The 27,787-nt window shown below is 43.7% G+C and overlaps 1 protein-coding gene and 1 long non-coding RNA gene across 2 annotated transcripts in view; one reads left to right on the top strand and one right to left on the bottom strand.

Moving 5' to 3' along the window:
• The first annotated feature begins 1,049 nt into the window (after positions 1-1,049).
• LOC147020721 (protein S100-A1-like) lies at positions 1,050-16,959 on the top strand. The gene is made up of 3 exons (XM_085896300.1): positions 1,050-1,206; positions 15,331-15,491; positions 16,250-16,959. The coding sequence occupies exons 2-3, from the start codon at positions 15,351-15,353 to the stop codon at positions 16,409-16,411; spliced, it is 303 nt and encodes a 100-aa protein (XP_085752426.1). The 5' UTR covers positions 1,050-1,206; positions 15,331-15,350; the 3' UTR covers positions 16,412-16,959.
• A 2,396-nt stretch (positions 16,960-19,355) lies between these two features.
• The window catches only part of LOC147020719 (uncharacterized), a 137,209-nt gene continuing 128,777 nt past the window's right edge, over positions 19,356-27,787 (bottom strand). Inside the window, exon 6 of the long non-coding RNA XR_015061934.1 lies at positions 19,356-19,829. This is a non-coding gene — a long non-coding RNA (uncharacterized LOC147020719). The remainder of the gene's footprint in view (positions 19,830-27,787) is intronic.

Here is a 27,787-nt window from a genome sequence, read left to right as displayed (position 1 = left end):
TCAGGATAGAAGGGAAAATGAATGGAGCAAAATACAGAAAAATCCTAGAGGAAAACCTGCTGCCCTTTGCAAGAAAGATGAAATTGGGATGGAAGTTCACCTTTCAGCATGACAATGACGTGAAGCACACAGCTAAAGCTACAATGAAGTGGCTAAAGAACAAAAAAGGTAAATGCCCTTGAGTGGCTCACTCAGAGCCCAGACCCAACTCTAATCAAAAATCTGCAGCATGACTTGAAGATTGCTGTCCATCAATGCTTCCCACATAACTCTGAGCTTGAACAGTTTTGTTCAGAAGAATGGGCAAATATTGGCCAATCAAGGTGTGCAAAGTCGGTAGGGCCCTCTCCAAACAGACTCACAGCTGTAATTGCTGTCAAAGGTGCTTCCACCAATTAATTCACTCGGGGGGGGGGGGTGGACACTTGTCAAACCAAGATATTCTGGTTTTGTATTTTTAATTAATTTTCTGAAATTTGTAGAATTTGTTTTTCACTTGGAAGTTGTGGGTTACGATGTGTAAATAAAGGTGAAAAAAGTCTGATTGAATGCAATTTAATTCCAGGCTATAAGGTAACAAAAGGTGGAAATTTTAAAAGAAGGTGTAAACTTTCTATAGGCACTGTGTACGGCTGGATTTTTCCATATAAATGCGAATAACATATGGCACTGTTTTGTGCCTCTGATTTGAACAGAGCTGCACTGTGGCCTTGGGACTACACTCAGGATACTGATGGCACAGTGTAATACTGTACTCTAATGCGAGTCGTGCATGCATGCCTGCTCACTTAAGAGCTTGCTTCATGTGGGGGTAAGTTTGGCTCTGTCGTGAAAAAGGCTCTTTATAACAGATAAGCCATTTTTCTCCCTCTTCGGCAGTTACCACCCTCCTTGGTCACTCCCTCTGCATTTCAGCTTCCTGTGCCAGTGGATAAGACCACAGAGATAGGTGGCATTTATTATAATCGTTAATACAATCCCCATCATGAACACTAAGGTACATATAATGCATTACATAAAATACGAAATTGATATGTCTGTATTTAAACACTAACTTGTATTTATTTGCACAATGTTACGACGTAAGCAATTTGTAGTTGATTACACCCCACGAGTGGAATGGAACACTCCAACCCAATGGTTCTTATAATAACGGTTAAGGGTTTCACGTTCCCTGTACGTTCTACATCAACTTCGACAAGCAAGGTGAGTCAATAAGAGTCTATGGTAAACTTGTTCATTAATCTCAAACTCAATGTTGAATAATATCCTTCAAAGAGATGTAAAGTTTTGTGTTTTTCAGGGAATAAACAATAAACATGATTTAGACAAGGACCACACACTCACATTTATAACTTGCACCCAATATGTTGGTTACGAATGCGATGATAAAAAAATTAGTTTAAAATTCCGCTATAAACGATGATGAAAAACAATTAGACTTTTTATCTTATTACATAAAAAATTCCCTTGCCTTTTTTAAAAGTGCAATCTGCTTGTAAGAGGTGGAAAAAGTTCTAAATATTTATTAAAACCCAACATAGCGATGAATTTTGAAAGAAGATTTTGTTGTTTCTTTTAATCATATTTGTTTTTCCTCCTTTAACTTCCTTTAAAAAGTTCGTTTATACTCTCAAAATGTTCACAGAGTTAAGCAAGTCTTTAACCCTCATATCATCACCATTTATACAATCAGTATGGTAATTACATTTGGCACTGCCACTGGAAGTGTTCACCATATCTGGCCCTTCTCTATTATGTCATCTAATTTAGAGAAGAAAACGTATGATATTAGTTGATAACAAGACTTGACAAAGGAATTTTAGCAAAGAGAAATCAAGATTTATATATACATTGAGCCTTATCATCATACACAAAATTCCCTTTCATGAATAACGATTGATTGAATGCATTTGGGAAAAGTTAATTTAAGCACAAGCATCATTGTTAAAAAGCATAACCATAGTAAGGTGATTCTAAATTCCATCACAGCTATTTTAAGGGCTGCTGCAGATGAGTGTGGCATTTGGACCTGGGGTGTGTCAAATGGTGAAATAATTATAATTGAACTGCTGCAGCAACATAGTAGTTGCCGGACAAGTAAAGGCGGCTCCTAATCCAAGAATTACGTCTGGATTTTTCCACAGATTCTTCAAATCCCTTGGTAGCTCTTTGGCTATTTGGAAACTTTGTACATTTTGTTGAAATCTCAGCAGTTTGAGTCATCGAGTTAATTACATGTCCCCAATGTCTTTCTCACCAAGTGCTGACAACCATTGAATTAATATTGTGCAACAATCTTAGGATGAGGCACCAGATGGGAATGAAAGACAAATCACAAATGGGAAGCCATTTTCTATATTCTGTGTATACAAACTACCATGAACAAGACAATAAAGACCGGTTTAGAATTTTATAATCAGATGAAACTTAAAAGGAGAGCTAATAGATATGATGCTGAGACAAACACACACCACAGTCTTTAGTTCCCCCCAATTATTCCTACCTAATTGAGGGTGCCGGTCGGAGAAAACTTTTGCCCAAGCGTTTTTAAAACCACTGGCTCGGAATGAATTTCACATGAAGCCGATTTTGGCAGGAAGGTGGAATTTGTTCAAGGTACTCATGTTTTGCAGGAAAGGCGATACATCAATGTGTGTGCCATCCCATGGATGTTCGTTAAACTGCGCATATTAAACCTTCACTAGCATTACTTGGTGGACATTCGAGATTTCATGATGTCCTTGCTGAAGAGTAGGCATTTATGGGGAGAGTCAGAGGACTGAGAGAGAGAGTAGAGGGAGCAATGTTGGAGAATACATGGTAGAAAACAAATAACACCGACATTCCTGTGATGTGAGAGCAACAGGCCCTTTGCTTTGGCCTCATCACTTTCAATAATGTTGATTCCACTTTCAATAATGTTAAACACATGAATATATATATATATATATATATATATATATATATATATATATATATATATATATATATATATATATATATATATATATATATATACATTACGGGTGAGAGACTCGTGATTTGGCCTTTGGTATGGCATTGCACATGATACATGTTTGATATTCTCGGTGGTGTGCATTTCTGTCTATGTTGTCACTGATGACTTACCAACAAGCGATGAAACTGGTCTGGAAGCTGATGGGACGTGTAGCATTGGGATTATTTCTCATGCATGTGCTACATGTAAATGCCTGCAGCGACAGAAGAACCTGCATAGGGTTTGAAAAGCAAGGGTTCTACCTTATGGAATTTTCTATGGCTAGAATGGCAGAGGGGTTATAAAATATAATCAAGGCCATCACAGCCAGTCAGGTAGGGGACAAGATGGTCTCTGCATCTGCCCGGGTTAATTTGGGAACCTGCCTCATCCCCAAACTGCCCGTTTAATGGGTTTATATCCAATTCTCAATGCACAATGAGGTTCTCGGCTGATGATCACTCAATTCTCATTTAGCAAGGTGTTTATTGAAATTAAATGGGGGCGGGGATAAGGAAAAAGACAGCAACACATGTGGCAATTAAAACTGCAACAAACTAGAATGGCACGAGGTAGAGTGCATACCTCCACCAGGCTGAACAATTTAGGTTTTGTATCCCACTGATAGGCTCGATCTGCATCCCGACCTTCACCAAAATCCAACTGGCTTGTTCTTGTCACCTAAACAACTTATCCACCAAGATTTATCATAATCCGTCCATCATTTTTTTTGAGATATCGTGTTATATGTTGTTTTTGGTCCCGACTCTCAATGGTGACGAATCACTTTAAAAATGAAAAAAAAAAGCTCTTGGATCCGGGTCTGAATCTTCACCAAAATCATACCAATATGTCCTTGTTGCACACCAAACCTGTCCACCAAGTTTCGCACCTAACTTTTTGAGATATCATGTGATATATCGTTTTTGACCATATCTCTCAACGGTGAAAGAATCAATGAAATTTTTTTTACAATATCCAGATCCGGATGCGGATTTTCACCAAAATCTAATCAATTCATCCTTGTCTCACACCCAACCTGTACACCAAGTTTAGTCTGAACACGTCCACACCTTTTTGTGATATCCTACTCAAAGACAAACAAACAAACCGACAGACAAACAGACAGGGGTGAAAACACAACCTCCGTCCACTTTCGGTGGCAGAGGTGATGAGAGTTCATAGAACATCTTACCCCAAACAATGTTCAAGTATATAATTCAAATGAAATAAAATAATTATTTTAACAGTCGTATGAAAAAAATTCCGTAAGTTTACCGCCATTCGTGCAGTGTCTTATACACCGCCTTATTTACCATGCCCAAGTACTGCAAAACTGGAGGCTTTTGGAAGTTATAAGAAGGTGATTTGTGTTCTTCGGTGTTCAAATATATAACTCAAGTGAAATAAAATAAAGCTTTTAAAGGTCGTATTAAAAGAAAAAATTCTGGAAGTTTACCACCGTTGACGGTGTCGTTTACACCACCTTATTTAACAGGTTACATTTGTTATTTGTGCCTGTTGTTTGTGTCCTTTATGACGTCCTATAAGAGAATACGTTTTCTGTTTGGAATGATTTTCATTTTCAATTTTGACTGCCAGACAGGCAGATAGACTAAAATGATCATCTCACCTCCTCTCTGCGCACGTGTAATCAGATCAAATTCAGAGACAAAGTACTGCTAAACTACAGGTTTGTTTTACGATCCATGTTCTCATATGTGTTCAAAATATAACATTCAATTAAAATGAAATTGTTCCTTGATCATAAACTGACGTTTGTTGACGGACGCAAAGGACAGACAGACCGAAAGGAACCTCTTGCTTAACTATGCTTTTTGCTTCATGTGCATGAGGTTATAAATAATAAAAAAATTAACCCACTTGGAATGATGATTGCACAGTCTTCAACACCAGCTGGCGATGTTGGCCTAACTGTGCCAGGCCTTGGTACAGATCTGGAATGAGATCCCTCAAGCTGTCTTTAACCATCTTGTGTCCTCAACTAGGTGCTCTTGCCAAGCGTGTCTCAATGTAATTGGTGGTCACACCAGATACTGAGCACCATAAACTGACTTTTGACTGCACCTCTCCTTGAGCCTCTGAAGAATATCTTCGAAACATGTGTTGACATTCTCATGTCAATTTCATGTTTATCAAACACTAAATATTGATATGAACAAACAACGTGATGTGTTTGTTTTCATTTCTCATTTCACATCAGTATAAATGATGCTCAGGAAGTTAATATACGAGTACGTGCCTGTAAGTGCATGGCCGCACGTGCAAAAAAAAAAACTTTCAAACCACAAGCCAGAAAGAAACAACAACCACACAGGCCATTCCTTCGCTCTCGCATGCCCGTACGTGCGTGGCCATACGTGTGTGGCCGTACGTGCATGGCAGTACGTGCAAACCCCAAAAAATTAAAAAATAACTTTCAAACAACCACACAGGCCATTCCTTCGCTCTTGTAAACGACGACTGGATTGGGGCATTGTGTTTATCTATAAATGCGCATAAGAAATCGAGAAATTATTACAATACAGTAAGTCATCACTCTCCGGAAGTGGTGCGTGCCCGTACGGAATGTTCACATGCAATCCACGAATTATCGCTTGCGTTGAAGTAACAACTGCTGTGATACTTCCACACACAGAGTTAATTAAAATCCAAATTAAAATCAAGTATACCTCCCTGTCTTTGCTTGCCATGACATTCGCTGCCATTGACCATTGCCACTCCTACGCCACGGTAACTAAGGCGCCCTTTCCCAATCGTAACCGGCACGGCCTGTGATGTCATCGTTGGCCGGCTGCCTACCAGCCTTTGCAGCCACGCCTACGCAGCAGCGAGTCTTGTCATTGGTTTGGTAAATAAATGGCCACAGCAACGTGTCTAGTCATTAGTTTGGTAAATAAATGGCCATAACTTGGGAAGCACTTGTCCGATTAATATCAAACCTTGAAAAGGCACATAATCAGGTCCCCAACAATATAGCTGGCAAGTTTCAATTAGATCGGACCAGTGGCTGTTCAGAAACAGCAGTCACAGACAGACAGAGACACACACACTCACACACACACACACACACACATTGCTGGAATTATAGATAGATGAGGTCCTGCTCAACGCGTGCCTGTACTCAACATGAAGTTGCTCTCGGAAGAAATCGGTATCATCGTATCGAGCAAGGTTGCGATTCTCATGGTGAGCCTGCTCTAGTCTCGCACGGTGTACGTCCTGATGGCGCAGGGCATCCCTTATTTGCCAGTCTTCTCACTGGAGAGGGATTTCTTCTGCACGACGCCTTGCCTCGCGTCCAGTGTTGTCTGCCAAGCAAGCAGCTCGCTCTTCATCCGTTTCTTATGCACAACGCCTTGCCTCGCATTCAGTGTTGTCTGCCAAGCGAGCAGCTCGTTCTTCATCCATTTCAGCTGAGCGACGCCTTGTCACGCGTGTAGAGTCGCGTGTCAAGCGAGCAGCTCGTTCTTCATCCGTTTGAGCAGCACGACGCCTTGCCTCGCGTCCAGTGTTGTCTGCCAAGCGAGCAGCTCGTTCTTCATCCATTTCAGCTGAGCGACGCCTTGTCACGCGTGTAGAGTCGCGTGTCAAGCGAGCAGCTCGTTCTTCATCCGTTTCAGCAGCACGACGCCTTGCCTCGCGTCCAGTGTTGTCTGCCAAGCGAGCAGCTCGTTCTTCATCCGTTTCAGCTGCATGACGCCTTGTCACGCGCGTAGCGTCGCATGTCAAATGAGCAGCTCGTGCTTCATCAGATTCCATTGCGCATGCACGACGCACAGCTTCGTTCCTTCGCTCTCGTAAACGACGACTGGATTGGGGCATTGTGTTTATCTCTCTATAATTTATCGAGAATTGATCGAGAATATCGAGAATTGATCGAGAATATCGAGAAATTGAGAAAGTACAGAAATCGAGAAAGAAAGAACACAGTAAGTCGATAAATCGAGAAAAAAAAAATCGGGAAAGAATACAGTAAGTCATCACTATCCGGAAGTCCGGAAGTTAAGTCCTCAACTCTCCAGAAGTTCGCATATCACAGTTACGATTATTCGCAATTTAGTTTGAATGGCCAATTATTCAATGAGCGCCAACGTATTTTGCCTTTTCATAATGTCATCGCAAGGAAAAACACAAAGAGAAGAGAAGCCGTGGCCGTACGTGCATGGCCGTACGTGCAAAAAAACAACAAACAAACGAAAAAAAATACAAAAAAAAATTTCAAACCGCGTGCCAGAAAAAGACACACAGACCACACCTACACAGCAACGTGTCCTGTCATTGGTAACTAAATGGCACCCTTTCCCAATCAGCCACGCCTACGCAGCAACGTGTCCTGTTATTGGTTTGGTAAATAAATGGCCATAACTTGGGAAGCACTTGTTCGATTAATATCAAACCTTTAAAAGGCACATACTCAGGACCCCAGCAATATAGCTGGCAAGTTTCAATTGGATTGGACAAGTGGTTGTCGAGAAATAGCGGCCACACACACACACACACACACACACACACACACACACACACACACACACACACACACACACACACACACACACACACACACACACACACACACACACACACACACACACACACACACACACACACACACACACACACACACACACATTGCTGGAATTATAGATAGATACTGTGTATATATGTATATATATTGTTACAGATTCTCACCCGCCGGAGTGCAAACGACCGCGTTTAACCAATAGTGGCCGCTTTGCCCACCGAACGGACAATTGAGTCGCGGCTTTCCGGATCAACGCCGAAAACCAGCCACGGGTGTGTTTTAAGCACACCACAACCTTGTCCGTATTTTACCTGCGCGTTACAGGGTCCGATCGCCGATTCTTCGATTTACCTAATTAATCGCGCGGGTAAATTACTGAGAGATTGTACTTCAACGAGGCCCGCTTGGAAACGAGCCACTTAAGCAGCTCACTCCGTTTTGGGATAACCGAGTGGGGTGTTATCGCGAGGCCCCGTTGGACCCGATTCTATTATCGGTTATTTAATAACCAACTATCTTCCGAGTGCAATATGGCAGTTCAATTAGGGAAAGGACGCAACGAACAGGTTAACATTTGAACAAGCACATTTATTGAAAAAGCGGCACATATGCAGTCATGCAGTCATGTAATCATGTAATCAAGCAAGGCAAGATACGCATGCAGTTTGCAATCGACAAAGGCAAAACAAAAGCACGCATGCAATTAAGCAACATGTAAGGGACAAACCACGAGCAATGCAAAAGAGCTACTACCCTCTATTTATTATGTACACACTTAACAGTTCTACTTGGAGACATGGCGCCACAACGTTCATGCAAAGAAAAACAAGGAAAAACCCCAGGACAGATGAGGGGTAGACTGGACCTCTTGGGGTCTTTATAAACACGGAGCCGTGTAGACCGCAAAGGCTCTGAGAGACTGGGCTGGCAACCTTGTTCCTCGTGGTGACTCGCGAGGGCGACCCTCGATGTCCCCTCTTCAGCGACCCACGGTTAGGCACGGTCCGGCAGGCCGCGTGCCTTGGCTCCGCTGCGCTCCTCTCTCTCCAGCTCGTCACTGACTGCAGAGACTCCAGACGACTCGGTGACCAAAGGCTCCACACAACCGCTCACAACTCCGACACGACACTCTTTCCTCTCCTCCACACACCTCTCCTCTCCTTCACACACCTCTCTTGCGTTCAGCGCGCCCTTTTATCTCCACGGCACCTCGCCCCTCCCTTCCGCCCCCCTCTTCCAGCACGCGCGGGAAACTTCCAGAAGAAGGGCGTTTTTCCTCCTGAATCGGGGCCTTTCTTTCGTGTTTTCCATAGCTTTCGTCTTTTCCGCACGTGTTGAGAATCCACTCGCAGGGTCTGTCGTTGGGGGGGGAGGGGTGAGACCGTCATCCGTTCTCCCCCCGATGAATGCCAGGCTTCTCGCAACCGTGTGCCAAGGTGGAAATGCAGTTGTGGTTGTGGTGAAGGTGGTTACGGTGGTTGTAGTAATGGTGGCGTGGCTGGCGTTTTGTGGTGGTCGTGAGGGTAGTCTGGTTGGGCGGTTGTGGTTAAGGTGGTTGTAATGAAGGCTGTTGTGGAGAAGGTGTTGGTGGTGGAGGTGGTTGTTGTGAAGCGGTTGATGAGAGCGAGGTCCTAACACCTTCTTCATTGTGATACCTCTTGGTGTCTAATGACCTTAACTCAGGATCATGCCCTCAAAGTGCATCTGAGTGCTTATTACGGCCGAACAGAACCGTGAGTGCAGCGTTGGCTAATTGCGGAGCCAATCGGTGGGGCAAAAACTTTCTATCCATTATGTATACGCCATGGTAATTGGGGGAAGATAATTAATTCATTACCATTCTGGAGAATTCATTGTTTCTGACAGTGACGGACTTGTTCGCCCGTACGGGTTTTGATGGTGGTTGGTGGTGACTTTAGACCAAGGAGTACGGGATGGACAGACGGATAAACATTGTTAATTGTGAAGGAATGACCGAGTACAGATGAATCGAAGGATGAGAATAAACCGACCGCAGGGCTGAAAAATCGATCAGGTGAAGACCGATAGGATGAAAGATGGGTTGTTGAATTGAGGATTGGTGAAGTGAATTGTTGGTGGAGTGAGGAGATCAAAAGCGGCAAATGGGGAGACATCACACCGGGAATACACAGACTATCCTCACAATGCATTTCCTCCCTACAAACCCCTGGACACATGGCTAGGATATACCTACACACAAACTAAAGAAATAACTGTCTGGGAAATGAAAGCTGAAATGCTGCGTGCCGACAGACATCAAAGCCAATACACCAGGAAAAAAAAATCATAAAATAAATAAATAAATAATCACAGAACCATTGGAAAAAAACCATAAATGAAAATATAATTGAATGAAAAAAAAATGAAGAAAATAAATGCACGTGAATGACCCGAGACAATGTGGAAGTGGAGGTAATTGGCGTGCCAATGGACATCAAAGCCAATACACCAGAAAAAAAATCATAAAAATAATTTTTTTTTTTAAATCACAGAACCATCGGAACATGTCCATAAGTGGAAATATAAATAAATGAAAAAAACCCAACAAAAACAAATGCAGGTGAGCGTTATTGCTTACAATGTGTAAGCATTCCCAGCTAGTGTGTATATATATATATATATATATATATATATATATATATATATATATATATATATATATACATATACACATACATATTGTTGCGGTTCTGAAAACCGCATGCCTATAAGGCAATGGCACCAAACATAGTGATCCCCAGACAGTTATTTTGTTAGTATACGTGCAGTTAGACCTTCCCCTCATGTCAAATGGGTTAACGGGACGAAATGCGTTGTGTGGATCTTATAGCTAGGTCTAATTATATCTCTATCTTCTTTTAAATCCTGATTTCATTCCAACTCTTTCCTCTTATCCATGAAATAAGTCAAAGCAGGCACCGCACCTAGACGGCTGCCTGTTAAAATCTCGATGAAAAACTCTCCACCACCAGACTGTATGGGACTCACACAGTCTTGAGATAACCTCCACCTACACTGTACAGGAAGCACGCGGCATGCCCTTTCATTCGAATCTGCATCTAATAATTATATCTGTCTTCTTTTTAACCCTGATTTACATCCAATCCTTTCCTTCAATCCATGATACAACGCGAGCAGGTGCAAATGCACAATAACAGAGATGCGCGCAGCCCTGTGATAATTACTATCACACGGTACGGAACGCGCATGGCGCACATCTTCATTCGGGTCTGCACGCTGATTTACAAGGGTGTCTCACCATCGACCTTCGCTCGCCACCTCGGCAACGAATGTCTCCCGCAAACAGCAGAGGTCATCCCGAGCCTCTTCGCACCTCCGCCTCCATGCAGTCGCCACCAAGCAGGGGCATGCTGTACGGCCCATACTGCTTGGACCACGTGGTGTGCAAACGGAACAAGTGCGTTGACCAGCGCCAACCGCAGAGCACCGGGGGTGCCTGAACGGGCATGTGTGACCGACGTGATCCTTGTCCAGTCACCGGAACACGGCCGGGGAGTTTGGTGTAAGGTGATTCATGTCGCGGTGTTCAGTGCAAGACAATTCTGCAGCTCGGCCATGTTGCGCCGAATGTACAAATGGGACCACTTCCGGCTGGAGGAGCCTGGCAGTGTGGGGCCAGGGTCCAATAGGAGCGCACGATTTCGGGTGATGACGCATTACTTCGGGTCGTCACCCCACCCTACATCATGGGGCTTATAAAAGGCGGATCATGAAGCCATTCACTCTCGGGGATTGATCTCTACATTCGCCTGATGCTCCACCCTCCTCGCATGCTAGATCCACTCTCTCTCTCTCTCTCTCTCTCTCTCTCTCTCTCTCTCTCTCTCTCTCTCTCTCTCTCTGGATCTCCACATTCACCTGCTGATCCGCCTTCCCCGCCTGACTCCTGCCTTATTCGCCTTCTGGGTCCACCCACTTATCCGCCGTCCTTGCCTGTTTGCTCCGCCCACTCTCTGGACTGGACAGTAACCAAGCAGGAGATAACGCGCCGACTCTCAAGGTGGGATCGCTCAGTGGAGCGTCCCACAAAGCGTACTGGGGAGCGCGGTCGGCCAACCGTAGAAGGTATTGTGAGGCCGCTAGCCCTCATCTCCACTCCTTTCTTCTGATTATCTCATCTTCATTGGTGTGTGTGTGTGTGTGTGTGTGTGTGTGTGTGTGTGTGTGTGTGTGTGTGTGTGTGTGTGTGTGTGTGTGTGTGTGATGGCGTCTGTCGCTAGGACAGTTAAGTTAAGAATGTGGAAGATATATCGGAATAAGTCTGCTCTTTGTCCGTTTTTCTAAGTTGCTTGCTTTCTGTTTGTCACACTCCACGAATTCCTTACTATCCCTGCTTGGATACAATAATAAATCCATTTGTTGTGCCACATACTTTTCCTCACCTGTTTGTTAATAAATGATTGTAGAGAAATGTTCCCAGCTCGTTTTCGTCTTTTCCTTCGTTGATCCAGCATGGTCCGTATCCCAGCCCAACCGGGACTTTATTTCCCAACAGTCCGTTCTTCGAGCCGGTATGTAATTGGCAGTTACGCTCGGCTGCATATGATCCTGTCAGGTGACCCAGTATGGACAAGGCATACCGAGGGCGTATCCCTCGGTCATTAGGTCAAGTGACTATTTTAGGAAACTGGTTAAACAGTAGACGGAGGACCCGAGGTCATGTGGTTGAGTTATTGGCATTTACGATCAATTATCAATCTGCCGCATCACGGAGTTGTCCGTGTGTGACGGCCTGCGATTCCGGAGAGTCTGGTGGGAACCTAAGATGGCTTTCCCCCCTCGTGGTCTTCTCGTCCCGACCCCGGGCCGCAACAATATACATATCTATATGCATGTGTATATATATACACATATATATATATATATATATATATATATATATATATATATATATATACATATATACATACACATATACAGTATACATATACATATATATAGCCTGGTGTTGGCGTCGTGGTTAGGGTAGCGGCTTGGGATCCAAAAGGTCCTGAGTTCAAGCCCCGTTGGCCGCTTGAATTAATACACACCAGGAGGTTGACTCAGCCTGTCATCCTTCAGAGGTCGGCGAAGTGAGTACCAGTTGTACTGGGCCCGGTGTATGCCCCGGTTAGAATAGGTGTACCATATCCCTGTGTCGTAAGAGGCGACCAGGGTTGCATCAGGAAGGGCATCCGGCGTAAAACCCGTGCCAAATCATTATGCGGATCATAACGGATGATCCGCTGTGGCGACCCCTTACGGGAGCAGCCGAAAGAAGAAGAAGATATATACACATATATATGTATATATGTATATATATATATATATATATATATATATATATATATATATATATATATATATACCGTATATATATGTATATATATATATATACCGTATATATATGTATATATATATATATACCGTATATATATATATATATATATATATATATATATATATATATATATATATACCGTATATATATGTATATATATATATATACACCGTATATATATACCGTATATATATGTATATATATATATATACACCGTATATATATATATATATATATATATATATATATATATATATATATATATATATATATATATATATATATATATATATATATATATATATATATATATATATATATATATATATATATATATATATATATATATATATATATATATATATATATATATATATATATATATATATATATATGAGCCTGGTGTGGCTCAGTGGTTAAGGCAGTGGCTTGGGATCCTTGGGGTCCTGAGTTTGAGCCCCGCTGGCTGCTGAGTTAGCAACACACTCAGCCTGTCATCCTTCCAAAGGTCGGCGAAATTAGCACTAGTATACTGGTAATTATCCCTGCAGGGTCGAAGGCGACTAAAGGGTTGGTGTCAGGAAGGGCATCTGGCTGTAAAAACATTGCTACAAGAAAGGGTACCGTGATTGGAGCCCACAAAAAGCTGACCCCTGCTCAGGGATAAATGCTTTAAAATGGTGTGATGATATATATATATATATATATATATATATATATATATACACACAGTATGTGTGTGCGCAACTTTATGTCTGTCTTTTTGACCATGATACATTCGGTCATTACTTATCCAGTCTCAACCCAACTTGACAGGAGGATTAAGATTCACAAGATGGAGGGTGTAGTGATTTCATTCCCCGCCCCCCTCCTCCCCACGGCATAATATTATTGTTATTACAAAACAATATTCATACTAATAATATCCCCCTCCCCAAGTGGTTTTTCCTCCTTGGACAAACGCCGTGTTATGTATGCTTATCATGTATCCCACAGACTAACGGACCCGAACCTAGATCTCCAGTAATCTATTTACCCCAGAGAGGATAACAACATGACCCCTCCTGCCACTCCCATTGGGAATGGGTGTACTCGTGCATAAAACTGTAGTTCAATGCCTGTATATTTTGCAATTATTGTCCCCCTTGAGCAATTTATACCGGGAAGTGCAATCACTGCCAATGACATTCTGGGCAAAACCAAGATAGCGTCCAATATAGCCACATATGTGCTGTGGAGTAGAGCTGTATCATTAATTTCCTTCAAAACGACAGTATTAAATCACCTGAAATTCACAAAAGACTGTCGGCATTATTTGGTGATGGATGTTTTTCAGCTGGTTGAGTGTTTATTTGCTGCAGTGAGGTCAAAAATGGTTGTGAATTGGTGAACAACCATGAGCATCTTCACATGCAACCAACTCGTCACTCAAGGAAACATCACACATGTTGAGCAGCTAATTTTTCACAACCACCAGATAATTCATCAAATTGAGGAATAATCGGATGTCAATATTGTAAGTGTGAAGACAATCATTCGTTATGCTCCAATTTAAATGCATCCCATCCAATTCCAATCGACCCAACTTGCTCATAACGCAATTTGTGTGGCCACAGCACCGGATCTCCTGGACTACTGCCAGAGGGAGTGAGATGATTTCTTGAAGACGATTGTGACCTAGTAATGGGATCTCGATCCTTCATTTCATGCTACTAGTCATCTTATCTATGGGCCCTATGACCCTATGACAATCTTAGGCCCCATGACCAAAATAAATAAATAAACAAACAAATAAATCAGGATTCAGCCATCAATCAAAGCTTTTCGCAATGGTTTTTATTTCTTATTTTTGAGACCTTATTGGTTACCTCATATGGAATTTTTTGGATGTGGGAAAATCATCAATACAAAAGTACTTCTGTGACTTGATATGCAGCAAGTAAAAAAAGCAATAAGCAGACAATGGCCAGGTGTGCTCCCAGGTTATGGTGTTACTGCAAATGTGACTACTTCGACTCTCAGGGTAATTGGTTGGGATGTTATAAATGATTTCCCTCAAAGCCCAGACTTGTCACACTGTTATCTTCATCTATTTGGACCACTCAAACAATATTTGGATGGAATTGAAGACATCAAAGCAAGTGTCCTGAACAGAATGCTTACCTGCCCCAAAGATTTGCCTTCAGGTGGCATCAAAGCAATACCACATCGCGAGGACACGTGTACATGTCGCAAGACAATACCTTGGCAAATGGGTGGTTTCATCAACATTTCTGTACTTTTTGATCCTATGAAGTAAAATATATGTTGAATCATTGCATATGTTTCGCATGTCCTCCATGAACCTTGGATACAAAACTTTCTTCTGTTATTTTGACGCTAATTTGTCAAAGCTGATCATTGTGTTGTATCCTCCATCAGGAAAGGACAAAAAGTAGAAAATGCCATCCACACTTGAGACAGCTATGGAAAGCCTCATCGCAACATTTCACGCATACTCTGGAAAAGAGGGTGACAAGTACAAGTTGAACAATACCGAGCTGAAGCAGTTATTGGAGAGCGAGTTTTCTTTCTTCTTATCTGTAAGTGTTGTTCAAAAACAAAGATGAAAGATAATTGTAGCAGAGACTGCAGTCGGTTCACGCTCGCTTTGAAATTTGACACGACGTGCTTCGGGATTTTTTTTTTTTTTAAAGAACAAGAAAAGACATCGTGCAGAGCACAATACTTGCAAAATCCGGAAAACAAATTTGACTTTAACAATAATTGGTTGGTTGAATTCAATGACCAAATATGCAAAAGCTCTTCAAATTTCAAGTAAATGGGATAAAAAATTGAGGATTTTAGAAATACCACCTTAGTTGTTGACCTTGGGCCTATGTTGACCTTTGGTTGTTGTTGACCTCAAAACTAATTGGCTGCTTTAATTCAATGACCTGAAATATAAATCCTCTTCAAATTTCAAGTCAAATCAGATGAAAATTGAGGATTTTAGAAATTCGACAAATTTATTGACCTTTGGCCTATGTTGACCCATTGACCTCAAAAAACAATAGGCTTCTTGCTTCTGACGAACTCTACCATGTGGTGAAGTTTCATGAAGATCAGTTTACAATTGTGACCTGCAGACGATTGACAAACAAACAGACAGACAGAACAAAATACTTGAAAAATCTTCGATTTTGCAAGTAATAAAACTGCATTAAATGTTATGATGTCATGTACAATATTTTTCAGGCAAGACTATTTATTGGCAATGGTTGACAGTTGAACAACAATGTGAAGCAGTGTTTGTGGTAGCCACGTTTGACTTTAATCTGAGAATCTTGTTTGTACTCAGCATGCCAAGGACCAGAGTGTGGTGGACAAAATCATGAATGACCTGGATCTGAATGGTGATGGTGAGGTGCAATTTGAAGAGTTTATTGTGTTAATATCTGCACTCACCGTTGCCTGCAATGATTTCTTTGTGGAAGATCTGCAGAAAAAGGGTCGCATCTGAGCAGGAACACTCCTTCAGCCTGGGAGAGGAACGCAGATCCACGTTCTTAGGAGCAATCTGGGGCCAGGAGTTACAATATTATAACTTGTATCTGTACCTCTTTACTTGTGCTTAACTTACCGCTGCATCCTTCAGTTCTACCAGTTTTTAAATATGTCACTGGGCCCAATGTGTTGGTTTAATCTTTACATTGCCGACAATAAATTGTAACAAGAGATATAACTTCCCACTACAGAATAATGAACCCAAATAAATAAAACACCGTCTACATTCGGGGTTCTCTAACAGAGCAGCCAATGAGTGATACTTCTTCAATGTCAATGCTGAAAATGGAACTCACTAAGTAATCTGTTGATGTTATTGATGTGTATTGTTTGGCTTTAATAAATAATGGAAATTTTACATCAATAAGATGTACTTCAAAGTCCCTTAATTTGACAGGGTGGTGTTGGGATGGATATTGGTTTGTTATACACCAGAATGATTTGTTTATTTGCCATTGACGATTCATCAACAAAGAATGGAACAATAAAGTGCCTTTGCTTAAATGTGGTGTCTACTCCGCTTTGAACCTCCATAGCAGATCACACACACACACACACACACACACACACACGCACACACACACACACACACACACACACACACACACACACACACACACACACACACACACACACACACACACACACACCACCTGTCGCTTCGCTGATGGGAATACTAAGGAGGGGTGGCAGGGAGAGGGGAGAGAGACAGGTGGGAGAGAGAGACAGGTGGGAGCGAGGCGGGAGGGCGAGCGAGGAGGGCCGGGGGAAGGGAGGGCAGTGTGAGGTAGAGGGCAACGAAGGCAGCAATAGGGGAAGGGAAGGCAGTGTGAGTGAGAGGGGAAGGGAAGGCAGTGTGAGTGAGGGGAAAGGAAGGCAGCAAGAGGGGAAGGCAAGGCAGCATGAGTGAGCGTGGAAGGCAAGGCAGCGCAAGTGAGAGGGGAAGGGGAGGCAGCACGAGTGAGAGGGGAAGGGAAGGCAGAGCAAGTGAAAGGGGAAGGGAAGGCAGAGCAAGTGAAAAGGCAAGGCAGAACGAGTGAGAGGGGAAGGGAAGGAAGCATGAGTAAGAGGGGAAGGGAAGGCAGCGAGAGGGGATGGGAAGGGAAGGCAGCGAGAAGGGAGGGGAAGGGAAAGCAGCGAGAGGGGAGGGGAAGGGAAGGCAGCGAGAGGGAAGGGGAAGGGAAGGCAGCAAGAGGGCAGGGGAAGGGAAGGCAGCAAGAGGGCAGGGGAAGGGAAGGCAGCGAGAGGGGAGGGGAAGGGAAGGCAGTGAGAGGGAGAGGGGAAGGGAGGGCAGCATGAGTGAGAGGAATGGAAGGCAGTATGAGTGAGAAGGGAAGGCAGCGAGAGGGGCGAGGAAGGGAAGGCAGCGAGAGGGGATGGGAAGGGAAGGCGGCGAGAGGGGAGGGGAAGGGAAGGCGGGGAGAGGGGAGGGGAAGGGAAGGCAGCGAGAGGGGAAGGGAAGGCAGCGAGAGGGGAAGGGAAGGGAAGGCAGCAAGAGGGCAGGGGAAGGGAAGGCAGCGAGAGGGGAGGGGAAGGCAGTGTGAGGTCGAGCAGAACGGAAGACAGCAAGAGGGGAAGGCAAGGCAGCATGAGTGAGAAGGGAAGGGAGGGCAGCACGAGTGAGAGGGGAAGGGAAGGCAGCATGAGTGAGAGGGGAAGGGAAGGCAGTGTGAGGTAGAGCAGAACAGAAGGCAGCAAGAGGGGAAGGCAAGGCAGCGTAAGTGAGTGGAGAAGGGAAGGCAGCGAGAGTGAGAGGGGAAGGGAAGGCAGCGAGAGTGAGAGGGGAAGGGAAGGCAGCGAGAGGGGAGGGGAAGGGAAGGCAGTGAGAGGAGAGAAGAAGGGAAGGCAGCGAGAGGGGAGGGGATGGGAAGGCAGCGAGAGGGTTGGGGAAGGCAGTGCACCAAGGTGAAAGTGCCTTCAATCATCAATTGCGAAAGCGAACTTGTTACTTTTGCAGACTTTGGTTTCTCTGAATTTGGTGTTTGGTTTTCAAATGTTTTTTCACCTTGGATGTATTAGTGATGAGCAAGGTCTGTTGAACAAAGTGAGCATTCAACTTTTGGACGGTCTTTAACCTTCCTGAAATAGTTCCAAACTGCACTTCTGGACCCTTTGAACGACATGTTGTTAAAACTATGAATGTATTGCCTACCTGCTCGTCAGCAAAGCTATCAGCATGCTTCACCGGCCAACTCCAAATGCCTTGCTATTCATTTAAAAGGAACATGTCCTTGGGGCATGTTTAGTTTGAAAGTTATTTGCTTTTGCTGCTATATTACAAATGGGACACCCCAAGGTGTCCTTCATCCTTTTCAGTTAATACATTACCAGGCCATGTGTCTCTGAAACATGGCCAACAGGGACGAAAACAATTCCTACCCCCCCCACCAAAAAAAAAAAACACTTCCTCCTATGAAGTAGGAATTATTCAGAAGACATCAATTCCGCTTCACTTCTTGATTCCTTTCAATACCATGGTTGGAATCAAGTACTTTGGAATCGATTCGACCCACCCCTATTAAACACTCAAGCAAGCACTCCAATGAAACCGTTGATAAGGAACGGCTGGCTGGATCATACGAAACACTGTCTGGAGACATCCGGAGCATTAAACAATGTTTAATTGGACAAAGTAACACTTTTTTTTTTAGCAGTCGGAACTGCTGCTAAGGTCAATTGCGCAGTTTCACTTTTGCAATTCGGCTCAGGTTAAGAGATTCTTTAGCTTAGAGCATGTGCAGAAATTAAATAAAGCCATGAACACTGGCGTCTCCGGGCATTTATAAGCATTGCAATGTATCGAGTGATTGGTAGATATGATGATCAGGCATTCGATGATATGTGTGAGAAAAGTGAAAAAAACAATTTGAGCACTTTATCATTAAGAAACCATTGCGAAACAAGAAACCTGTTCCAAGTCAAGGCATTGTTGAGCATGCTCCCAAAAAATGGCAAATCAAGACTCCCATGAGGGAGAGCTGGCTGTTAAAGGGGCTGACCAAGGATGAAGCCTTGATAAAGGATAATTAAATTAGGCCATTAATTATAATTATCTTTAAAAGGCGTGTTTAAATTAACCCAAACACCTAGTTTTCATTGATGCACTCCCTTGGGGTTCCCTTTGTATGCATGTAAAGTTTGGGGTCCTCCGACCTCCGGTGGCATCTTGGGATTGGTCTCGGGTTCTTGGTGCACTGTCCAAGTGGGGATGAGCTCGTGGGGAGTCCAGAGCTAACAGCTGGGGGATGGGGTTGGGTACTCACCAAACTGGTTAGAGGTGGTTTCTAGGACCGTTTGCGATGAGGGTTGGAAGCAGCGGGCACGCGGTGATCTTCAGCAGAGAAAGTGTGTGTACAGTAAGATGTGAGAAATGGCTGTAGGCAAAAATGTAGAATAGGAAAATAACACATATGGGATTTCTAACTGTACACTCGCAATGCATATCTGATTACATGAATACAGTACACTTAAAAGCTAAACAGAATACTATGGAATAAGTAGATTTTTTTTTCTGTCTGGGTGTCTCAATCACCCCCCCCCCCCCCCCTGGTGGGTCTAAAACTACAACAATATATTTCAGCGAATGTCTACAAACCTACTCCTCTATACATTCAACGACTCCCATATACTGTCCGTGACCTATAGATCCTGAATGCACCAAAGTTGGGCTTTAAATGCTGAGCCAAAAGCGAATGGGTTTCATACAGCGAATTGTTAATGTTAAAAGACAAGTTTTTTTTACAAGGAAATTATGCACAGCAGGAGGCCATTGGGCCCATCATGCCTGCAGCACACCAATAGCAGATTTAATAAATCCGTCAATACCCCTTCCCTTCATGTGCAGCCTTTTGGCTGCTACACTGGTACTCGTTTTGCCAACCTTAGAAGGATGACAGGCTGAGTCAACCGCTTGGTGTTAATTCAGCAGCAACTATGGCTTGAACTGAGGACCCTCGGACGCCAAGCCACCACCCAAACCATTAAGCAAACACCAGGTTATTCATGTTACAACCAACACACAGCACAGTTGATGATTTGCTCACTTTAATGTTAAAACACAAGTTGATCGTAACCATCCCAACTGTCTGAAAGATTCACTGAACACCCCAAGCACAACCACCAAGTTTCAACTCATTCTTTCCAGTGGTTTTGGAGTGCATACAGAGACAGACATACAGACCTGGGACAGACAATATATACGAATCTATATAAGATATATTATAGTTTTGATGCAGAGAATTATTGATGAATTCATTTACATGCAGAGAATTGCACCCCATTTAATTGTGACTTGTAATACTCACCCCCAACAGGAACAGAGCTGCAGTACACGATACACATTTACATAGAGAATTGGGGTCACCCCCAAAACAAACAGGGCTATGAATATTTTTTTAACCATCACAAACGTTTAAACTCATTCTGTTAGCCGGTTTAGGAGTGCTTAGACAACAGGCAGACAGGGGTCGCTAGTTTTGTATTATATACATATATGTATGTATATATACATATACATATACATATACATATACATATACATATACATATACATATACATATACATATACATATACATATACATATACATACATATGCCTGGTGTTGGCTTAATGGTAAGGGTGGTGGGCTTGGGATCCAAGAATCCTGAGTTCAAATCCCCCTTTCCTGTTGAATTAATATCAGGTGGGGTTGACTGCCTGTCATCCTTCCAATGTTGGCAAAATGAGTGCCAGCTTGCTGGTATCCTGTGTCGGAGTGGTGACCTGTTCAGTGTTGTACCCAATAGCCAAGGAGACTGCTTTGGCAGCACCAACGCTTTACACAGAGAATGGTCCCAATGGATAGATGGACACACACACACACACACACACACACACACACACACACACACACACACACACACACACACACACACACACACACACACAGTTGTATCCAAAAAGTAGCTCTGCATAATCTGTTCACTCAAACATTCCAGAACAGTTCCTCAGCAACCAAACCTGTGACCGACAATCAGAGGGTATGGCTCAGAGCTTACTTTGTGAAGAACCGACATTTAACCCAAACACATTTTATTCCACCCGAGAGTATGATCACGTGGGATTGTAAGGCATCTATCTAAGCTTAGCGCACTTGCTTTGGTTCAAATCCAAAAGTTTTGTCCATATTTTAGTGGTGCATATTTTGACAGCTACACCCGAGTCGATCGGCTGGCCATAATGGATGAACCCGATTCTGTGGTATCATGGTGTCTGCTCTGAGTCTGTGAGGACCGTGGTTCGAACCGAGTCACGCCAAAGACTTACAAAATGGTTCGTGCTGCATCCTTGCTCGATGCTCAGTATTTACAGACAAACAACCACAAGTTGGCAATACTAGTGCAGGATTTCATGGGCCTAATAGCCTCGTCCTGCATTGAAGTTTCATTGGAAGGGAACTCATCTATCTATTACATGAATACATTAGGGTTCCATTCCCTTGAAGACAATTACAAAATGGCTCTTACAGTACTTTCTTCTTTTTGGGTGGTCGCTGGACTACCGTTATTCTTAGGTTGTCCGTCTATCTGTATGTATGTAATGGACAGCTCTGGAGGCCAGAGGAGTCGACCGATTTTGATGAAACTCGACTGGTAGGTTCATACCAGGATCTAGTTGTATGCTTTAGAGCACCGTTGCTATGGACGCCACCGTTGCCTAGCAACGGGACTTTGAAAATTTTGGAAAAATCCGAAATATATTTATTTATTTATTCGAAAATCAAAAATCGGCTTCTGCGCTTTTATGCGCACTATAATCAACCTCTTTGTCAAAAAATTTCAGCCTGATCCGTCAAAAACTCTGACTACTATGCAATTATATAGCGACCACCCACGTCGCCTCGGATTGAACTCGGGGTCCCTGCGTCATCGGCTAGAAGTTCAGATGGGAACGCTGTGAGGCCATCCCAGGTAGAAGGTCTTTTTTTATTTTTTGCATACTAGCATGCCCAGGTGGACCCCCAAATACCTCCGTCAAGTAATGCCTGATCCACGAGAACACATTGTTCTTCTTTTTCTTGCATATGCCAGCCATCATTTTGTTGGGGCGCTACCATGTCGCTGATGCTGTGCCCCTCCAGCAGTACCACTGGTACTCATTTCACCGACCTCGGAAGGATGACAGGCTGAGTCAACCCCACCTGGTGTTAATGCAGCAGTCAACGGAGATCAAACTCAGGACACCAAGATCCCAAGTCAGCCACCCTAACCACTAAACACCGTACATCACGTGTACCTTTGTGGTACAAGGTACTGTACATTCCAGGTGATTACCTCCACCACTGAAGGTGAAGGAGGTTGTGTTTTCACCCCCTCTCTATTGGTTTTTGCTTGTCTGTCTGTGTGCAGGATATCTCAAAAAGTTGTATACGGATTTGGGCGAAACTTGGTGGACGTGTTGGCTGTGTCGCAAAGATTGATTCGATTTCGGGGAAGATCCGAATCCAGATCTGGATATGAGAATTATTTAATTTTAGCATGATTACTGTATAGCATGATATCTCAAAAATGTAACGGCCCGATGTGTTCTCGTGGATCAGGCATCACTTGACGGAGGTATTTTGGGTTCCACCTGGGCATGCATGCTTGTATGCAAAAAAATAAAAGAAATTAAAAAAATTTTAAATGACCTTCTACCTGGGACAGCATTCCCATCTGAACTTCGAGCCGATGAAGACCCCGAGTTCAAATCCCAAATACAATATGCTTCTTCTAATTATAATTAATGTGTAAATACACTCCCATCTCTTTACGTTTTTATTGTGCATGTGATTTCAGTACCTGGTCCTTCAAGAGCCTGAAATCACTATAAATAAGACTAGAGTGGGTGTCAAAGCCACCCAATGCTCGCCTGTTTATACATTTATCGTTTTTAAAAGACGAGTCTAATAATTAATATTTTTATAAAGCATTGCAGTGAAGTCTGATCCAAATAATTTTTAAGCAATATATGTATTTGCATATTGTAATCAGTAACAAGAGCGCAAGTGAGCACAATATACGCCTGAACAAGTAGGTATATACAGAATTGTGCTACGACATGGAAAACAGCATCCTGGTTGCCATGGCAACCACTTTAGATGACGAACGTATGTCACGACACACCGCCTCCACAGTCTGTACCTATGTACCAAATATGAAACGTGAAAGTTGAAAACTTTGGGAGTTAGAGTGGGGACAGGAACGGATGGAAAACAGCATCCTGGTTGCCGTGGCAACCACTTTAGATGACGAACGTATGTCACGATACACCCGCTCCACAGTCTGTACCTATGTACCAAATATAAAACGTGAAAGTTGAAAACTCTGGGAGTTGGAATGCGGACAGGAACGGACAGACGGGCAGACAGACAGACAGACAGACGGACGGACAACCGGTATCACATAATGTGTATATATATATATATATATATATATATATATATATATATATATATATATATATATATATATATATATATATAGTCGCGAATTCGCGCCCGCCGGCGTGCAATCGGCCACGTGACTCGAATCGCGGCACGTCGCCCACCGGATGGGCAATTGTGTCATGACCCTCTCGGACTAACGCCGGGAGCTAGTCACGGGTGGGCCTTTCAGCCTCACCACGATCGTGCCAATCGGCCACCCGCGTGGGATAGGGTTGTTCGCCAAACTCGACCTACCTAAGTACCCACGCGGATGGTAAACCGGGCGATCACACCTCGCCGCAGGTCGACTCCAGACACGGGCCGCTTAAGCAGACCATTCCGTGCTATCGGGATAACCGAGCGGTGTTATCGTCGGCCTCGACGGTTCCGATTAATTATCGGGCGTATTAAGCCCACGACGAACCCGTTACGTGAAGCAAGATGGAGATTCAAATGAAGGAAAGGACGCAGCGAAACGGGGAACAATTCAACATGCAAACACTTTATTCACACAGACACAGAGCACACATATAGCAATTAAAACAATTATGCACAATAAGCAAATGTAATACAAAAAACAATAAAGCAACGACGACGCAGAGCTACAACCGACTAAGACCGACACACGGCAACACTTAACAGTTTTACTTCACCAGACTGGTGCCACACACACACGTTTACACAGAACCCAAAAGAAATGGAAGTCGCGACTTCCCTGAGCGTGTCGAGTCCCTCTCTGACGTCCGTCGACGTGGTCCCACCTGGCCGCGACTCCGTGCCCGAGCGTGGTAGGCGAGGCCTCTCCGGCATGCCCCGCGCCTGCACGTGTTGGCCACTTGACGCCAAGGTCCGAGTGTTCGGCACTATCCCAGCGCGGATAGGGGGGGGGGGAAATGTGGATGGCCAAAGTCGGGAGAGGGGAATGGCGGACGCTCCTTCCCGCCAGCGGGGTCTTACAACTGCCCCACAAAAGACCCGGCCAACGGCCACCAGGACGAGCAAGCCGGAAGACGAGAGAAACCACGAAGCAAGAGCATCCACCAAGCAAGAGCATCTACCAAGCAAGAGCATCTAACAAACTACTTCCCCCGTCTCCGACTTTTATATCCTCGGAGCTCTGCCCTGTTGCTCCGCCCCGTTCTTTGCTCCACCCCCCTTCGAGGCACTTCGAGAAAGGTCTCGAAGAGGGGCGTTCCTCCTCCCTGGCCGCATCACACCGCGCATCCACCAATCGAGCGCCAGCTGCCCTCCCCTCGCTTCTCTCCCCTCACACCAAGCGCGGAGAAGAATGGCACGAAAAGCCCACCGAGCGTCCTCGTTGGGTTTTATTTGAAATAAAAGATAGAGAAAGAAAAACGACTGACTCAAAGCGTCGCAGCCCGAATGAATCACATTTATTCCCTCGAAACAACGGGTTTGGGGCTAACTACACATGTACTTACAGAGATATCTCACCTACGGGACCTGAATGGTGGTTTGTGAATTTCCACAGCCGTAACAAAATATATATATATATATATATATATATATATATATATATATATATATATATATATATATATATATATATATATATATATATATATATATATATATATTGGGTGTGTAAAAAAATAGTGTGAGAGATAAAAACATTAGAAAGGAAAAAATAACTTGCACCAAAAACTTTAACATTTTCACGCTCACGCCGGGGGTATTGCTATTGCTCTCTGTTCTTCGAACAGGCGAGCCAAAAATAACAAACAAGAAAATAAATTAAATTCACAAAATCTCAGCTTGCTGTATGTACGGTCTGCAGAGGCTTCTGTGTGTTTGCAGACAGAGGCAATGCAGATCAGAGGAAAGGCATCCTGGCTGTTCCACTACACCCACCAAAAATACCACCCACCACCCCCCAACCGCCACAGCCGACGCCCCAACAGTAACTTCCTTTGAATACTCCACCACATGATGAGATCGAGTCAAACGAAAATGGGATGAAGGATGAGCAACAACAAGGTTAACCCAGGTTGTCAGTACAATATGATTGATTGGTATGTCAAAAGTATGAGATACTTTGTGGCTCTGTCCCATTTGTTGTTTTTTTATCTTTTAGATTCAGCTTGAGGTTTAGGGTATAGGGAATTATACATTAAAGAGGCTTTTGTATTTCGATAGCTCAAAATACCAGCTGCAGGATTGACTGAGCGGCCTCTACTGTCATTAAATACTCAAAAAATGGGTCAAAACAACAACAAAACCGACATTGTTCAACAAGGTTTCGTGAAGAAATGGGAGGCTGGAATTGATTAGGAAAAGGTCTGGCAGGATAACAGGGAGCGAGGCCAGAATGCAATGACTAAATGCCATACCACAGCTGTCTCGTCTGAAACTGGGGTTACAGTGAAATGTGGAGGCGGGGGTTGGAGGCAGAAAGTCGAGGTTGGAGTTTTCTTCATGCATTATATGTACTGAACCTCATCACCCACTATGGAATCTCAAAGGTTGTTCATTATGGTTGGACAACATGTAATATTTGAGAATGGTGTTCACAAGTGTTTGCAAAGAAGCAGTCACAGGAGACATTGCTTCTCAACCCCATGATGCCGGGTTGATGTCAATGCCTCGTTTAATTGCAGTACACACTGTACAAGGAAACTTGCACACAGGAGGATGGCTTTGGTTCATCATTGCTGCATTCACAACTCAGAACTCCCACGTACTCCTGCTGGTGATAATTATACAGCTAACCTAAAGCAGGGATAGAACAAGGACAATGGCACACATACGTGGAAAAACATCCACAATTTTGGACTAGCAGGATGGCAGACTCACTTAATTGCCTCCGAGTCGTCTCGCCGAGGTTTGAATCTTGGACCAGTTAAAAACTGTCATGCTGGTGTTTCACAGGGCGGGGTGTGCCGTCCATCAGAGGGACGTTAAACTGGGCGTCCCATCTGTCGGCATGAGTTGGTGGATGTTAAAGATCCCATGGTGTCCTTTGTGAGGAGTAGGCGAGCTATCGCCAGCACCAAAGCCAAACTTCAAACTCCTGCCAAAACTACAACTGGGAAGGCAATGGCAAACCATCCAGCATAACGCTTGCCAAGAAACTGATTCAGCAGCACCGATGCTCTGCAAACAGAGTATGGTACATCAGAATCAGGATCAAAATTTTTTTTTTTTTTTAAACAAAAAACGGCTCCTTGGGATTGACTCAATCGGGCAACTTCCCGACCCGGATCTCAACCAATGGTACTCCATCTCTTCTGGATCGTATTTTGACAAATTTCCCTGACAATATCTGTTCTTCCTCCGCTCCAATCGGTTCTTCTGACCACGTGCTTGTCAAAGTGGACATCTCTCTTTGCTGTTATCAGAGAACCACCTCAGCGCCGTCGAGTCTGGTATTTCAAACAAGCCGACTGGCAGGGTCTCCAAGCAGCCATCAAACTTATAGATTGGTCTCCCATCGCTGCTTTCTCCAACATCAACTCATCCTGGGAATTCTTTCAAAGAAACTTGCTCTCCCTCATGCACAGATTTATCCCCTCTCGTCTTCAGTTGTCCCACCCTTCCTCCCGCCCTTGGTTCACTGAAGCTTGTGGCGAGGCAGTTGTCCTGAAACAACTTGCATTTGCCTCATGGAAAGCAAACTCAACTGAGGGTAATCGCAGTTCCTTCCACAAAGCTTGGAACAAATGTGTATCTACCCTCAGGAGAGCCAGAAAACATCTTTCAAAGCTCAAGTCTGAACTTTCAAACCTCTCACCCTCCTCAAAATACTGGTGGCATCTAATCAAATCTGTTTTTGGTGAATGTTCCCCCTCCATCCCCTCCCTTACCTCAAATGGCCGCACTGCTGATACTGCACGTAAAAAGGCTGAATGCCGAAACTCGGTGTTTG

Source organism: Eptatretus burgeri, chromosome 9, assembly GCF_056783735.1.
Source record: "Eptatretus burgeri isolate ZD-2024b chromosome 9, Ebu_testis_v1, whole genome shotgun sequence".
Lineage (NCBI taxonomy): Eukaryota > Metazoa > Chordata > Myxini > Myxiniformes > Myxinidae > Eptatretus > Eptatretus burgeri.
This window is presented reverse-complemented; position numbering and strand designations above follow the sequence as displayed.

What these genes read in the sequence shown, in the direction of transcription:
- LOC147020721 (XM_085896300.1), top strand. Translation starts at nt 15,351, where the DNA reads ATGCCATCCACACTTGAGACAGCTATGGAAAGCCTCATCGCAACATTT. An exon ending in AGTTTTCTTTCTTCTTATCT is followed by an intron (nt 15,492 to 16,249) that starts GTAAGTGTTGTT and finishes GTTTGTACTCAG; the next exon opens with CATGCCAAGGACCAGAGTGT.